The sequence below is a fragment of the Xenopus laevis genome, chromosome 8L (genome assembly GCF_017654675.1).
Source record: "Xenopus laevis strain J_2021 chromosome 8L, Xenopus_laevis_v10.1, whole genome shotgun sequence".
In the NCBI taxonomy this organism is placed as follows: domain Eukaryota; kingdom Metazoa; phylum Chordata; class Amphibia; order Anura; family Pipidae; genus Xenopus; species Xenopus laevis.
The window spans coordinates 2,138,973-2,156,678 of NC_054385.1; the positions used below are offsets into that span (position 1 = coordinate 2,138,973).

A 17,706-nucleotide genomic window follows, 5' to 3' on the forward strand; every position below is an offset into this window, starting at 1 on the left:
GTGTTCCTCTGATACGTCCAAATGCCCGTCAATCTCCGCAGCGCGGCCTCGGATTGGAGAAAGTAACTGCGCGCACCGGATTGGTGAGATCCTGAGGAAAGATCTGGAAGAGCCGACTGATTGGTGGCTTGCACCCGCTGCCGCCCAACCGTATTCGCTGCTATAGTACAGAGGGGCGGGAGCTTTCCCGTGAATTATCTCGTTGTAAAAATCTCACAAACACGCTTTGCTTAACCACCAAGAGTCGTCTAGTAGTTATATGACTTCTATGTGAGTACTCCGGCTGTACTTCTAATATTGCTGACCAGCAGGTGATGCTGTGCGGAAACGCAATTCTCTGAGGATTGAGCCAAGCGGGTGTCCGTATAGAGACGTGCAGCTTGGATCGTGCGCAGTGTTGAGAGTACAGAGAGCGCAGAGCTGACAGCATTTAAAGGGCACCATGAAGATTTTACTAAGTTGCCTGCGCTTCTCCCCAGTATGGAGGGGCCCGAGATCAGCTGCTTGTGTGATGCAAGGCAAGTGCTGTGTGTGTGCAGGGATCATGTTTTATCCCTTATATGTTCATAGTAGCATTTGTGCAGCCAGTGCTTTACAGCAATGCAGTAATCCATGTCTGTCGTCTTCTACTGGTTTCAAAGGGGTCTCCACCCCAAAAAAATTGTTTATGCCTAATGACAATAATTCAGCCCTCACTGTGCAAACAAAGATCCTAAACCCCAACCTTCTCCTTTTGCTCTGACAGATATTATTAATGAGGTTAACAGTGGGAGAGAGAGTGAGACTAAATCTTCTCTAATGTGAATCTAAAAAGACATGAGAGCGAGTGAGACTAAATCTTCTCTAATGTGAATCTAAAAAGACATGAGAGCGAGTGAGACTAAATCTTCTCTAATGTGAATCTAAAAAGACATGAGAGAGAGAGTGAGACTAAATCTTCTCTAATGTGAATCTAAAAAGACATGAGAGAGAGTGAGACTAAATCTTCTCTAATGTGAATCTAAAAAGACATGAGAGAGAGTGAGACTAAATCTTCTCTAATGTGAATCTAAAAAGACGAGAGAGAGAGTGAGACTAAATCTCTAATGTGAATCTAAAAAGACGAGAGAGAGAGTGAGACTACATCTTCTCTAATGTGAATCTACAAAGACGTAGGAGAGAGTGAGACTAAATCTTCTCTAATGTGAATCTAAAAAGACATGAGAGAGAGTGAGATTAAATCTTCTCTAATGTGAATCTAAAAAGACATGAGAGAGAGAGTGAGACTAAATCTTCTCTAATGTGAATCTACAAAGACATGAGAGAGAGAGACTAAATCTTCTCTAATGTGAATCTAAAAAGACACGAAAGAGAGAGTGAGACTAAATCTTCTCTGTGAATCTAAAAAGACGTGGGAGAGAGAGTGAGACTAAATCTTCTCTAATGTGAATCTAAAAAGACGCGGGAGAGAGAGTGAGACTAAATCTTCTCTAATGTGAATCTAAAAAGACGCGGGAGAGAGAGTGAGACTAAATCTTACTCTAATGTGAATCTAAAAAGACTTGGGAGAGAGTGAGACTAAATCTTTTCTAATGTGAATCTAAAAAGACGTGGGAGAGAGAGTGAGATTAAATCTTCTCTAATGTGAATCTAAAAAGACATGAGAGAGAGAGTGAGACTAAATCTTCTCTAATGTGAATCTAAAAAGACGTGGGAGAGAGTGAGATTAAATCTTCTCTAATGTGAATCTAAAAAGACATGAGAGAGAGAGTGAGACTAAATCTTCTCTAATGTGAATCTAAAAAGACACGAAAGAGAGAGTGAGACTAAATCTTCTCTGTGAATCTAAAAAGACGTGGGAGAGAGAGTGAGACTAAATCTTCTCTAATGTGAATCTAAAAAGACGCGGGAGAGAGAGTGAGACTAAATCTTCTCTAATGTGAATCTAAAAAGACATGGGAGAGAGAGTGAGACTAAATCTTCTCTAATGTGAATCTAAAAAGACGTGGGAGAGAGAGTGAGACTAAATCTTCTCTAATGTGAATCTAAAAAGACATGAGAGAGAGTGAGACTAAATCTTCTCTAATGTGAATCTAAAAAGACGTGGGAGAGAGAGTGAGATTAAATCTTCTCTAATGTGAATCTAAAAAGACGTGGGAGAGAGTGAGACTAAATCTTCTCTAATGTGAATCTAAAAAGACGTGAGAGAGAGAGTGAGATTAAATCTTCTCTAATGTGAATCTAAAAAGACACGAGAGAGAGAGTGAAAATAAATCTTCTCTAATGTGAATCTAAAAAGACATGAGAGAGAGTGAGAGACTAAATCTTCTCTAATGTGAATCTAAAAAGACATGAGAGAGAGTGAGACTAAATCTTCTCTAATGTGAATCTAAAAAGACGAGAGAGAATGAGACTAAATCTTCTCTAATGTGAATCTACAAAGACGTGGGAGAGAGTGAGACTAAATCTTCTCTAATGTGAATCTAAAAAGACGAGAGAGAGAGAGTGAGACTAAATCTTCTCTAATGTGAATCTAAAAAGACGAGAGAGAGAGTGAGACTACATCTTTTCTAATGTGAATCTACAAAGACGTGGGAGAGAGTGAGACTAAATCTTCTCTAATGTGAATCTAAAAAGACGAGAGAGAGAGAGTGAGACTAAATCTTCTCTAATGTGAATCTAAAAAGACGAGAGAGAGAGTGAGACTACATCTTTTCTAATGTGAATCTACAAAGACGTGGGAGAGAGTGAGACTAAATCTTCTCTAATGTGAATCTAAAAAGACGAGAGAGAGAGAGTGAGACTAAATCTTCTCTAATGTGAATCTAAAAAGACGAGAGAGAGAGTGAGACTACATCTTTTCTAATGTGAATCTACAAAGACGTGGGAGAGAGTGAGACTAAATCTTCTCTAATGTGAATCTAAAAAGACGAGAGAGAGAGTGAGACTACATCTTCTCTAATGTGAATCTAAAAAGACATGAGAGAGAGTGAGATTAAATCTTCTCTAATGTGAATCTAAAAAGACATGAGAGAGAGAGAGTGAGACTAAATCTTCTCTAATGTGAATCTACAAAGACATGAGAGAGAGAGACTAAATCTTCTCTAATGTGAATCTAAAAAGACACGAAAGAGAGAGTGAGACTAAATCTTCTCTGTGAATCTAAAAAGACGTGGGAGAGAGAGAGTGAGACTAAATCTTCTCTAATGTGAATCTAAAAAGACGCGGGAGAGAGAGTGAGACTAAATCTTCTCTAATGTGAATCTAAAAAGACGTGGGAGAGAGAGTGAGACTAAATCTTCTCTAATGTGAATCTAAAAAGACGTGGGAGAGAGAGTGAGACTAAATCTTACTCTAATGTGAATCTAAAAAGACTTGGGAGAGAGTGAGACTAAATCTTTTCTAATGTGAATCTAAAAAGACATGAGAGAGAGTGAGACTAAATCTTCTCTAATGTGAATCTAAAAAGACATGAGAGAGAGTGAGACTAAATCTTCTCTAATGTGAATCTAAAAAGACGTGGGAGAGAGAGTGAGATTAAATCTTCTCTAATGTGAATCTAAAAAGACGTGGGAGAGAGTGAGACTAAATCTTCTCTAATGTGAATCTAAAAAGACGTGAGAGAGAGAGTGAGATTAAATCTTCTCTAATGTGAATCTAAAAAGACACGAGAGAGAGAGTGAAAATAAATCTTCTCTAATGTGAATCTAAAAAGACAAGTGAGAGAGAGAGTGTGAGACTAAATCTTCTCTAATGTGAATCTAAAAAGACGTGGGGGAGAGAGTGAGACTAAATCTTCTCTAATGTGAATCTACAAAGACATGAGAGAGAGAGTGAGACTAAATCTTCTCTAATGTGAATCTAAAAAGACGTGGGAGAGAGTGAGACTAAATCTTCTCTAATGTGAATCTAAAAAGACATGAGAGAGAGTGAGACTAAATCTTCTCTAATGTGAATCTACAAAGACATAAGAGAGATTGAGACTAAATCTTCTCTTATGTGAATCTAAAAAGACGCGGGAGAGAGAGTGAGACTAAATCTTCTCTAATGTGAATCTAAAAAGACGTGGGAGAGAGAGTGAGACTAAATCTTCTCTAATGTGAATCTACAAAGACATGAGAGAGTGAGACTAAATCTTCTCTAATGTGAATCTAAAAAGACGCGGGAGAGAGAGTGAGACTAAATCTTCTCTAATGTGAATCTAAAAAGACGTGGGAGAGAGTGAGACTAAATCTTCTCTAATGTGAATCTAAAAAGACGTGGGAGAGAGTGAGACTAAATCTTTTCTAATGTGAATCTAAAAAGACGTAGGAGAGAGAGTGATACTAAATCTTCTCTAATGTGAATCTACAAAGACATGAGAGAGTGAGACTAAATCTTCTCTAATGTGAATCTAAAAAGACGCGGGAGAGAGAGTGAGACTAAATCTTCTCTAATGTGAATCTAAAAAGACGTGGGAGAGAGTGAGACTAAATCTTCTCTAATGTGAATCTAAAAAGACGTGGGAGAGAGTGAGACTAAATCTTTTCTAATGTGAATCTAAAAAGACGTAGGAGAGAGAGTGATACTAAATCTTCTCTAATGTGAATCTAAAAAGACGTAGGAGAGAGAGTGAGACTAAATCTTCTCTAATGTGAATCTACAAAGACATGAGAGAGTGAGACTAAATCTTCTCTAATGTGAATCTAAAAAGACATGAGAGAGAGTGAGACTAAATCTTCTCTAATGTGAATCTAAAAAGACATGAGAGAGAGTGAGACTAAATCTTCTCTAATGTGAATCTAAAAAGACGTGGGAGAGAGTGAGACTAAATCTTCTCTAATGTGAATCTAAAAAGACACGAAAGTGAGAGTGAGACTAAATCTTCTCTAATGTGAATCTAAAAAGACATGAGAGAGAGAGAGTGAGACTAAATCTTCTCTAATGTGAATCTAAAAAGACATGGGAGAGAGAGTGAGACTAAATCTTCTCTAATGTGAATCTAAAAAGACGGGGGAGAGGAGAGTGAGACTAAATCTTCTCTAATGTGAATCTAAAAAGACGGGGGAGAGAGAGTGAGACTAAATAATCTCTAATGTGAATCTACAAAGACATGGGAGAGAGAGTGAGACTAAATCTTCTCTAATGTGAATCTAAAAAGACGGGGGAGAGAGAGTGAGACTAAATAATCTCTAATGTGAATCTACAAAGACATGGGAGAGAGAGTGAGACTAAATCTTCTCTAATGTGAATCCAAAAAGACATAGGAGAGAGAGTGAGACTAAATCTTCTCTAATGTGAATGTAAAAAGCTGTGGGAGAGAGAGTGAGTCTAAATATTTTCTAATGTGAATCTACAAACGGCTGCAATGTGTGTAAAGGGCAACTGTTCTCTCCACAGGTGGCAAGTTGCAGCGTTTCCAGTCCTATAACACAGCAGAGGAAGGAATCGAAGAAGATATTCAGTTTGCTGCAACGAATCAGGAAAGTTCCAGTCTCCTGTATCCTGATCACATCCCCACCAACGCTGTGCAGAAACTGCTGCTTTCCGCTGGCTCTGCTGTGATGGCTTTATATGACCCCTACAGACATGGTAAGATGTTCTCCCTGCATCTGCCTCATAAGGAATCCAACAAAACTTGGGTATTAATGTTATAGAAACAAACTGCCTGCATTGAGACATCTAGAACAGTGATCTTTAGTGGCACCTTCATGTGTGTAACTCAGTAGTATTAAAGTAACTCTGGCCCTAGAGCCAACCATAGAGTTGAGCATCTAGAAAGACTTGGTGATTCCACACCAAGAAGCATCTAGAAACCTCACTGGTTGATAGAGGACCACCAGTGAGACATATAGAACCCCATAACATGGTCCCAGTAGTCTGGGAAAGACTGGGAAGCATGTAAAATGACTTCTTACGGTTGTGTGCATCGTAGTGTCTTTAGAGACACCTAGAACCACAAAACAAGTCTTTAATAATCAATTGAATGAATGATTTGAAATGATCTGTATTGCGAACCAGTGAATCATTGGTGGCATCAGATGGATCAAACAACACTTGACATGGTTCTGTTAATCAATAGATGTATCTAGAACAACTTCAGAAGGTTGTGTGACTCTTTTAAAGGCACCTAGAACCACTTAGTAAAGCTACAGGAATCATTGATTATGGATGACTTTTGAGGTTTTGTGAATGATCGATAGTTGGATCTAGAACAACTTCAGAAGGTTGTGTAACTCATTGATTAGATCAGGGGCACCTAGAACCACTTAGTACGGCTACAGGAATCATTGATTATGGATGACTTTTGAGGTTTTGTGAACAAATGGTGACTAGAGACACTTGACTGTGTATTATGAGTTTTTAAAAGATCTAGACGCCCCTAGAATGTAAGTATGTTGGTCAAAGTAAGGCTTAGGGGCATCTAGAACCACTTAACATGGATGCAGCAAAATATCTTAAGGCCTAGTCTAGTATGTCATCACAAGTTCAGGTGAGGCACTGAATGAATATGCCTATACAACTCCATCAACCATTTGGACCAGTCCATTACATCTCTAAAAAGGTTTATGATTGGTAGAAATAGAGGAGTGCAGGATATGGTTATATGAATCATAACCCTGGAAGCATTTACTGACTTTGTATGTCAGTAACAGAGGCACCTAGAACAACGTTTAGCCTTCACAATATCAAATTAATATTCTCCTGAGGTTTTAGAACCACAGACGCAGTGTTTTTTAATTGCAATTAACGGCGATCGGTTGTACTGTTCCAGATAGACTTGTATTTGCTTCCCCTCTCTCTGTCTTCTTCAGACATGGTGGCAGTCCTTGGGGAGACCACAGGAGCGGTTGCTTTACGAAAGCTTCGGGATCAAATGAGAAGAGACCCAGAAGGATTACAGATCCTGCAGTGAGTCTGGACCTGGGCGCTGCCATACTGCTTTTTATACAAAACTAAAAATGTGTGTTTGGAGTCTCTCCTGCAGTAGTAGCAGCTGTCTCTGTGTCTCCATACAGAGAGCGACCCCGTATCAGCACGTCCACGCTTGATATGCAGGCATTACGAGAAATGCAAGACGGGACCCTTGGCAGAGAATATGCCAGATTCCTCGATGTCAATGTAAGTAATGTTTATAATGATCATACGAAGCGATTTGACCAATCACGAGAGTCACATGGTGATCTTTATGGGAAGTGATCGTTCTTCTGTTCCTGTTACCCGTAGCGTGTTACCCCCGACACCCGCATGCCGGTGAAGTTTGTGGATGATGAAGAGCTGGCATACGTGGCACAGAGATACCGTGAAGTCCATGACCTGATGCACACGCTACTGGGGATGCCGACCAACATGTTGGGTGAGTAAGTGCCTGGGAGTTGCCTCAATTCCGTTGTTTATTTTGCTTTAAAATAAGTAAATGTAAAATTCTAAGAGATTTTGCAATGTACATTCATTGTTTATTCTTTTGTAATTCCAAGATATTAAGGGATACATGTACTGTTAAAGGGGTTGTTCACCTTTGAGACAACTGTCAGTATGATGTAGAGAGGGATATTCTGAGACAATTTGCTATTGGGTTTCCTACTTTTCTCAGTAGGCGCCAACTTTCCAAGAAGCCCCGCGCTTACCAGTCATTCAGGGGTTGTTCGCCTTTAAATTAACTTTTATATGATGTAGAGAGTGACTATTTGCATTTGGTTAACATTTTTTATGATTTGTGGTTTTTGAGTTATTTAGCTTTTTTTTCAGCAGCTTTCCAGGTTGCAATTTCAGCAATCTAGTTGCTAGGGTCTAAATTCCCCTAGCAACCATGCATTGGTTTGAACAAGAAACTGGAATATGAATAGTAGAGAACCTGAATAGAAAGATTAGTAATAAAAAGTAGTAATAACAATACATGTGTAGCCTTACAGAGCATTTGTTTTTTAGAAGGGGGTCAGCGACGCCCATTTGAAAGCTGCAAAGAGTCAAAAGAAAAAGGCAAATAACTATAAAACTATAAAAAAAATAATTACGGTAAGCCCAATTAAAAAGTTGCTTGAAATTGGCCATTCTATAACATACTAAAAGTTACCGTAAAGGTGAACCACCCCTTTAAAGGGGACTCGTCACCCAATAAAATTATTAAAAATCCTATTTTATCACATTAGTCAAGCAAAATGAACTTAAAATACACTATATAAATTATTTGAATCTTGTTTCCTTCAGTCTGGGAATTCAAAATGATAGCAAACAGGCAGGAGCCATTTTGTGCACACTGTTATTAAGGCAAGTATTGTATCATCTCAGAATCTTGTTTGTGCACCAGAATGGGGGAGCTGATGTCCATCCCCATGTCCTGGCTACACAATTAAATCATGAAGAGAACTGGGGGAATGTGGGGAGAGTAGTGACATGTAGGAAGTGCTGAATGGAAAGTGAAAGTAATTGTCTGCCCCGCCTCTATGCCCATGGCATAGAGGAGGGGCAGACAATATTTGATTGACAGCTGAGATTTTTAAATGAGTTTACAACAGCTATGAATGCTTTAATAAAAAATAGAAATTGAATTTCATGTTTAATTTGAAAAGGACTTATTATACAGATTTGTGTCTGGGTGACAGGTCCACTTTAATATGAATGAATTTTGTTACAACAGCGCCACCTGCTGGTCATTTTCCCACCAGTCTGACCACCAAGTAGTCGAAGTTGTCAGGAGAAAGAAAGAGGCTGATGTTCTTTTGCTTTTGAAAACAATTAGAAACCTTTCTCGTAATGAATGTAAATTACAAAAGTGCTTAGAAAAGCACGCTCATCAATTTTACAGTCACTTATTTAAATGGTTTACTTATCCTTTAAATAACTTTTTTTTTCCTGCCAGGTGAGGTTGTGGTGAAATGGTTTGAAGCCGTCCAGACCGGGCTGCCCATGTGTATCCTTGGGGCTGCTTTTGGGCCTCTCCGTCTTAACAACAAGTAAGTAAAGGGGCAGAAATGTTCATGATCTGGAGTTTCATTAGGACTCACTAATCTCTGCCTCGTGCTGGACTCTTTGCTATTGCAGGCGGATGCAGAAGTTGGGGGTGCTGGTCCCGTGGGCGGTACAGAGCGGCCGCAATGCACACTGCGTTCTCAACTTCCACTACGAAAAGCGCTGGGAGCAGTCTGTGTTGTCCCTCAGGAAAGAGATCGGAATCTTGCCTTTGCCAGAGATCAAAGTTTAAACCTGAGAACGGTTTCGGCCATGTTTTTCCCATAATGCCATTAAAATACGGGGATCCTGTTGGACTGTGACTGCCCTTGTGTTGTTGCCGGTTAATGGCCGCTCTACATCAGCAGTATTTTATAGAGCCCTTCTATTGAGATATATATATTTTTTTTTACTGGGACAAGCTCAGCCCAACAGGACAACATGGCTGAAAATCGTGTGACAGGCAGCGGACGTTTTGAAACAAATTTCCCAAAGCACAATTTAAAGGGAAACTAAATAAGTCTGCTCTGTCCATTTATCTGTATTGTGCAATGTGTAGTGTTCATTGAAACTGCTTTAGGCATCAGAAACCAAAGCACTGCTGCACCTTTTTTTCTACTGTATAATGTGAACGACAGGAGTCTCCAGCTGAATCCTTCGCTCCCCACATATGAAAGCAATACTTTATATACATCCCTTCATGTGCCTTAATTTATTAAATCGACTGCCACTTTCTTTTTTTATTCATCGTTATTCGTGGCACAATTAAAAGGGTTGTACTTCCTGTCAATTCCGATTTTATATATGTTTGTTCAGCATTCTCGTGTGCACTCTCGCTATCCAATCAAAGACCTCCCGTGAGCAGCAGTATAAGAGAACGACTATATTTGTTGCCGCACAGCAGGATGGGGATGAAATGATCGTAGACAAATGAGCACCAGAAATCTCCTCCCTGTCATGCCAGCAAATAAATAAACATTGTTTTCGGTTGCAAATAAAGAGTTTTTGTTTAATTCCTCTTTAAGTAAAAAAACAAACACTATTGTAATATTTGCCATGGCAACTGGTTCCAGTTCATTTGAGTCCTGTTAAATAATTAAATCATGCTCGTAGATCTCCTTCTCCCTCTGCTCCACTGATTGGCTCTGGGACGGGCCCCTCTGCAGCTTCTGTTTCTCTCATCGTGTTTGGGTTCCCTCTACTCACTTCATCAGATCGGGCCTTGCACTCCGTTATTGCCCTTTGAATGCTGCGGAGGTCCCAGTGAGTCCGGAGCAGGGCACAGTCCAGGGTAAAGGGTCCATCCCGAGTTCGACGCACCTGGGTGCAAATAGCAGATGAGCGCAGCTCCAGCCCGATCTCGTGAATCATTTTGCGCAGGTACTGCTGCGTTTCATGCATGCACTGGATCTCTGGGAGAAAACAAATAGGATAGGTCTCATGTAAAGGTCCAATATGCAGAGCACAATCTGTGTTGGACTTACGTTACTGTGTTAGTAAATTGAACACAAGTCTTACCAAGTGTGAAGTCAGGTGGTGAAAACTCAAGGCAGCGCACGCCTAGAATAATAGGAGGAGATTTCACCATTGGGCGGAGCTTCCCTTCTACCGCTAGTTCATAGGCCTCCTGGCTCTTCAGATCCACGCGGGAATGCCTGGAGTGCACGAGAGAGAGGATGAGACAGTATAAGCATGCCATAGAACAGTATAAGGGATGCACTAAATCCACTTTATCTAGACGGCCCTCCTGTCAGTGCAAACGTGTGGGTTATATCCATCTTCACCTCTGGAGGCAAGGACTGGACTCGACCCCTCGTTCTGGATATAAGGGCTGGCTCCACCTCTCCTCCCCAGTTCTACTGCAAAACTCAGAGAGGTGGAGCAGACACAGTAAGGAGGCAAATAAGGTCAAGGGACACAAGTAGGAAACGATAGAGAGAGATATGCTCTGTTCCCTGATGGAGTGAGCTGTTATGTGGAAAGGTTTCTGTTTTTGCTGAGCTCATAGGCCTGGTTGATTGTCTCTACCAGCCATCTTGCGATGGTCAGTTTGGACACTCCAAAGCCTTTGTGTCTATGCGAGTAAGACACCAGGAGGGCATTGCTAGCAAGACAGAATGATAAAAAGGACAGCTGGACATACATAATCAACGCCTTGTGGTTGCTCCCTTGAATCACAGCCAAAATCCTCTCCAGCTTCTCCCTTGTAATGTGACCTGCAAACACAGGAGAGGAAAGTGAAGGTGCAGCAAATAATGACTTCCTCCATAGAATAAGCCGGATATTTCCCCCAACTATATGTCATTACTACTAGATCCTACTTTTATCAGTAGGCGCCAACTTTCCAAGTAGCCTGCCAAGAAGCCCCGCTTACCAGTCATCCAGGGGTTGTTCACCTTTAAATTAACTTTTAATATGATTTGCATTTGGTTTTCATTTTTTATTATTTGTGATTTCTAAGTTATTTAGCATTATTTTCAGCAGCTCTCCAGTCTGTAATTTCACCATCTGGTTGCTAGAGTCTGAATCCCCCTATTAACCATGCACTGATGTGAATAAGAGATTGGAGAGGCCTGAATAGAAGGAGTAATAACAATACATTTGTAGCCTTACATAACATTTGTTTTAGATGGGGGTCAGTGACCCCATTTGAAAGCTGGAAAGAGTCAGAAGAAGAATTCAAAAACGATAAAAAAGAAAATACATAATGAAGACCAATTGAAAAGTTGCTAACAACTGGCCATTCTATAATATACTAAACGTTAACTTGAAGGTAAATCACCCCTTTAAAGGCAACAATGTACCCCTCATTCAGTGCACTTACTGTATGTGGTCTTCTCAATGGTTTTTCCTGGCTCTGTGAAATCATCTGTAGCTTTACCAAATCTGCCCCGTACTGTGTAATCCTATGGAAGCAGACAAAGGTATATATGTATTTGTATCAATGTTGCCTTTAGCTTGTAGCCATACGCCTTCCCCTGCACAGCAAGAACATTGAATCCACAGAGATGTTTCATTCCAGCTGTACATCCCTCTCAGGATTATGTTTAAAACTCCTTTATCCCAAAAGTGTGGAACATGTTGCTGCAGCTATTTAATAGGAAACCCATAGTCTTACCCGGGTGAAGTGGCTGTTGTACATATCCGTCAGGAGTTTGTTGCCGTGTCCATACCCCAGCACTGGAAAACGAAAACGAGGTCAATAGGAACTCTGGATTTTGGTAAAAAACATGACTTCTGATTTTAAGGGACGGGACTGGATCTGTGATAAACTGGTCTCCAACCACAAGGGTTGGGCGTTGGGTTAATGTTTCAACTCACCAAAAACCCCAGAGGACTGAACATCCAGCCTGTGGCCTGCTCCAACTAGGAGGCGAGTGAACGCCGGCCCTTTAACTGATAAGAAATAAGGAAAAATAAGCAGCATAAAGTGTTTTTGCCTACAGTTTCCGGACTGGCTGTCAAACTTATGGTCTCACACCCTGGAACAGCAAGTAGCAAAAGCAGAGGGATTCAGGATTAATGGATGTGGTAAGGGCAAACAGCTAGGGGTTAAAGCTATAGGGCAGCCCAGGATTAGCATTCAAACTGGCACCTACACGTTCTCCAGCATCTCCTGGGCTGCCAGTTGGCAAACAAGCTTCATAAACAATATCTCACCCAAAAATGAATATTGGTCTGTACTCACCCAGAACATGATCAGCCAGGACTGGAACTGCAGTGGGGACTCGGGTTAACTGGACCCCATTTCCCCCTTCTGTACCCGCTGGCAGGAAACGTATCTGATGACGGGGGGCTCGTTGCTTTAAGGCATTCAATTCTGTAAAACATAAATAAAATGTATGTTAAACTGACCCATCCTGCCTCCTGTAATTAGACCAGAATAAATGACCCTGTCTCTGCCAAAATAATGAGCCCCCAGCACCGCACTGATCTTAAGGTAACAAAAAAATTAGATTAATCTAAAACTGACCAACATACATCAATAAACATAAAAATGCAGCTAATTACCCCCATGTCACAGGGAATGGGGCCTGTTTATAACCCGGATTGAAACATCCCATAATTAGAGAGTCGAATGCCACAACAACCACATTGCAGTGAATGTACCTTTACCTTTCAGCAGATTTGTCTCCACCTGATCCCGCACCAACTTCCAGTGAACCCCCGGAGCTTTATACACAGCGAAGAGCCCATGTAACGTGCGCAGGACACTGGGCGCAAGTTCAGCCATGATTCGAACCAATCACTTCATGTTTTATAAAGCAAAACACGGATTTCTGTAACACAAGAATCATGTTTAATAAAAAGTAGAATGAATTTCCTGCAGTCATCTAATCTATTATCAGCCCACAACTCCTCCATATTTACTGTATGTAAACCTTTGGTTGTTCTGTGAATGGAAGTTGCTCGGATATAAAAAAAATTGGGGTAACAGTCACCCTGCTATAGTTCCAGGGGTACCCAGGGCACAAATAAGCACTCGCCCCAAATCTCCCCCTGACATTCAGACTGGGCCCCCTTAGCTCAAAACAAGGTTACAGATATATAGAAACATTGGGGTAAGTCACCCTGCTATAGTTCCAGGGGTACCCAGGGTACAAATAAGCACTCACCCCAAATCTCCCCCTAACTGACCTTCAGACTGGGCCCCCTTAGCTCATAACAAGGTTACAGATATATAGAATCATTGGGGTAACAGTCACCCTGCTATAGTTCCAGGGGTACCCAGGGTACAAATAAGCACTCACCCCAAATCTCCCCCTAACTGGCCTTCAGACTGGGCCCCCTTAGCTCATAACAAGGTTACAGATATATAGAAACATTGGGGTAACAGTCATCCTGCTATAGTTCCAGGGGTACCCAGGGTACAAATAAGCACTCACCCCAAATCTCCCCCTAACTGACCTTCAGACTGGGCCCCCTTAGCTCATAACAAGGTTACAGATATATAGAAACATTGGGGTGTCACCCTGCTATAGTTCCAGGGGTACCCAGGGTACAAATAAACACTCACCCCAAATCTCCCCCTAACTGACCTTCAGACTGGGCCCCCTTAGCTCATAACAAGGTTACAGATATATAGAAACATTGGGGTAACAGTCACCCTGCTATAGTTCCAGGGGTACCCAGGGTACAAATAATCACTCACCCCAAATCTCCCCCTAACTGACCTTCAGACTGGGCCCCCTTAGCTCATAACAAGGTTACACATATATAGAATCATTGGGGTGTCACCCTGCTATAGTTCCAGGGGTACCCAGGGTACAAATAATCACTCACCCCAAATCTCCCCCTAACTGGCCTTCAGACTGGGCCCCCTTAGCTCATAACAAGGTTACACATATATAGAATCATTGGGGTAGTTCCAGGGGTACCCAGGGCACTATATTGAGAGATATAAACTGACAAACACGCGTCTTTCTGACCGAGAGAAGCAGCAGGAGCCCGGGTAGAAACTTCCTCTCAATTCCCCATTCCAAGAAGCCTCAGATCAGCCTGTCACATCCCCGAGTTCATGCTTCTTGCGGGCGCCGCCATAAACATCCGCCGCTGGACAGTCACGTGCTTCCGTGCTTTTGAGAGCACCAAAATGTCGGATGTTTTAGTGTCTTTCACAGTGGCGTCTGAGGCATTAGGCCGCCATATTACTCCTCCCATCCTGTCTGAGGTAATTTTTACAGGTAAGGTTTGCCAATTTATGAAAGAAATGTTGTGTCCGCTGTAAGGTTACTGGACAAGGGGTCATAAGGGTAAGGAGGGGGTGTAATGGTGGGGAATGTGATGGCTTATATCCGTAGATTTTGAGAGCAGCAACATGGCGTAGATGTTAGTGGATTTTACAGCGGCGTCTGAGGCCTTAAGGCGCCATATTACTCCTCCTATTCTGTCTGAGGTAATTTTTACAGGTAAATTTTACCAATTTATGAGAGAAATTTTGTGTCCGCTGTAAGGTTACTGGACAAGGGGACATGAGGGTAAGGAGGGGGTGTAATGGAGGGGAAAGTGAGGCTTATATAGACGGATTTGGGGGCTGTGTGTGGATGACAGACTTCACATGACATTTGTTATGGATTCCTGCTCCATGTGAGGTACAGTACAACCCCCATTTTATATCCCCTGATTTTAAGTTTCCCCTCATTTTACATTGTTGCTTTGTGCTCCCACCTATATATTATGTATAATACATTTCCCTCATTTTACATTTTCCCCAATTTTACACCCTGAAAAACGTAAAATGTGGGTTCTACTGTAATGGGCATTGGAATATGTTACAATAAATATAACTTTTATCAGCATAGAGAATATAGAGAATTGTTTTTGGTTCATAAAGTGTTACGTCTGTTTGGTCACTAGAGGTCTGTATCTTGCCTAATGTTATATCTTATATTTTATATAGATTCTGTAGCCAATGTTTCACATTTTATGTTCCGCTCTTGTACACGATCTAATGGGTCTCATAATCTGTATATATGTATGTATATATATATATATATCTAATGTTCAGGCTCTTGTGCTTCATCTCATGGGTCTCATACTGGTATTTAATCTGTATATATATATATAATGTTCAGGCTCTTGTGCTTCATCTCATGGGTCTCATACTGGTATTTAATCTGTATATATATATATATATAATGTTCAGGCTCTTGTGCTTCATCTCATGGGTCTCATACTGGTATTTAATCTGTATATATATATATAATGTTCAGGCTCTTGTGCTTCATCTCATGGGTCTCATACTGGTATTTAATCTGTATATATATATATATATAATGTTCAGGCTCTTGTGCTTCATCTCATGGGTCTCATACTGGTATTTAATCTGTATATATATAATGTTCAGGCTCTTGTGCTTCATCTCATGGGTCTCATACTGGTATTTAATCTGTATATATATAATGTTCAGGCTCTTGTGCTTCATCTCATGGGTCTCATACTGGTATTTAATCTGTATATATATAATGTTCAGGCTCTTGTGCTTCATCTCATGGGTCTCATACTGGTATTTAATCTGTATATATATATATAATGTTCAGGCTCTTGTGCTTCATCTCATTGGTCTCATACTGGTATTTAATCTGTATATATATATATATATAATGTTCAGGCTCTTGTGCTTCATCTCATGGGTCTCATACTGGTATTTAATCTGTATATATATAATGTTCAGGCTCTTGTGCTTCATCTCATGGGTCTCATACTGGTATTTAATCTGTATATATATAATGTTCAGGCTCTTGTGCTTCATCTCATGGGTCTCATACTGGTATTTAATCTGTATATATATATATAATGTTCAGGCTCTTGTGCTTCATCTCATTGGTCTCATACTGGTATTTAATCTGTATATATATATATATATAATGTTCAGGCTCTTGTGCTTCATCTCATGGGTCTCATACTGGTATTTAATCTGTATATATATAATGTTCAGGCTCTTGTGCTTCATCTCATGGGTCTCATACTGGTATTTAATCTGTATATATATATATAATGTTCAGGCTCTTGTGCTTCATCTCATTGGTCTCATACTGGTATTTAATCTGTATATATATATATATATAATGTTCAGGCTCTTGTGCTTCATCTCATGGGTCTCATACTGGTATTTAATCTGTATATATATATATAATGTTCAGGCTCTTGTGCTTCATCTCATTGGTCTCATACTGGTATTTAATCTGTATATATATATATATATATAATGTTCAGGCTCTTGTGCTTCATCTCATGGGTCTCATACTGGTATTTAATCTGTATATATATATAATGTTCAGGCTCTTGTGCTTCATCTCATGGGTCTCATACTGGTATTTAATCTGTATATATATATATAATGTTCAGGCTCTTGTGCTTCATCTCATGGGTCTCATACTGGTATTTAATCTGTATATATATAATGTTCAGGCTCTTGTGCTTCATCTCATGGGTCTCATACTGGTATTTAATCTGTATATATATAATGTTCAGGCTCTTGTGCTTCATCTCATGGGTCTCATACTGGTATTTAATCTGTATATATATAATGTTCAGGCTCTTGTGCTTCATCTCATGGGTCTCATACTGGTATTTAATCTGTATATATATATATAATGTTCAGGCTCTTGTGCTTCATCTCATTGGTCTCATACTGGTATTTAATCTGTATATATATATATATATAATGTTCAGGCTCTTGTGCTTCATCTCATGGGTCTCATACTGGTATTTAATCTGTATATATATAATGTTCAGGCTCTTGTGCTTCATCTCATGGGTCTCATACTGGTATTTAATCTGTATATATATATATAATGTTCAGGCTCTTGTGCTTCATCTCATTGGTCTCATACTGGTATTTAATCTGTATATATATATATATATAATGTTCAGGCTCTTGTGCTTCATCTCATGGGTCTCATACTGGTATTTAATCTGTATATATATATATAATGTTCAGGCTCTTGTGCTTCATCTCATTGGTCTCATACTGGTATTTAATCTGTATATATATATATATATATAATGTTCAGGCTCTTGTGCTTCATCTCATGGGTCTCATACTGGTATTTAATCTGTATATATATATAATGTTCAGGCTCTTGTGCTTCATCTCATGGGTCTCATACTGGTATTTAATCTGTATATATATATATATAATGTTCAGGCTCTTGTGCTTCATCTCATGGGTCTCATACTGGTATTTAATCTGTATATATATATAATGTTCAGGCTCTTGTGCTTGATCTCATGGGTCTCATACTGGTATTTAATCTGTATATATATATATAATGTTCAGGCTCTTGTGCTTCATCT

At 40.0% G+C, this 17,706-nt stretch overlaps 2 protein-coding genes across 6 annotated transcripts; one reads left to right on the forward strand and one right to left on the reverse strand.

The window, feature by feature from the left end:
- Positions 1 to 233: 233 nt before the first annotated feature.
- coq4.L (coenzyme Q4 L homeolog) lies at positions 234 to 9,906 on the forward strand. The gene is given in 7 exon segments (NM_001112873.1): positions 234 to 518; positions 5,359 to 5,550; positions 6,774 to 6,870; positions 6,978 to 7,080; positions 7,186 to 7,315; positions 8,819 to 8,912; positions 9,001 to 9,906. Coding segments are annotated over 7 exon segments (852 nt in total). The 5' UTR covers positions 234 to 442; the 3' UTR covers positions 9,161 to 9,906.
- trub2.L (TruB pseudouridine (psi) synthase family member 2 L homeolog) lies at positions 9,889 to 14,484 on the reverse strand. 5 transcript variants are annotated; one of them, NM_001097722.1, is given in 9 exon segments: positions 9,889 to 10,319; positions 10,426 to 10,562; positions 11,051 to 11,123; positions 11,732 to 11,813; positions 12,026 to 12,087; positions 12,229 to 12,303; positions 12,596 to 12,727; positions 13,024 to 13,187; positions 14,318 to 14,422. In NM_001097722.1, coding segments are annotated over 8 exon segments (990 nt in total). In that variant the 5' UTR covers positions 13,142 to 13,187; positions 14,318 to 14,422; the 3' UTR covers positions 9,889 to 10,008.
- Between the last annotated feature and the right edge of the window lie 3,222 nt (positions 14,485 to 17,706).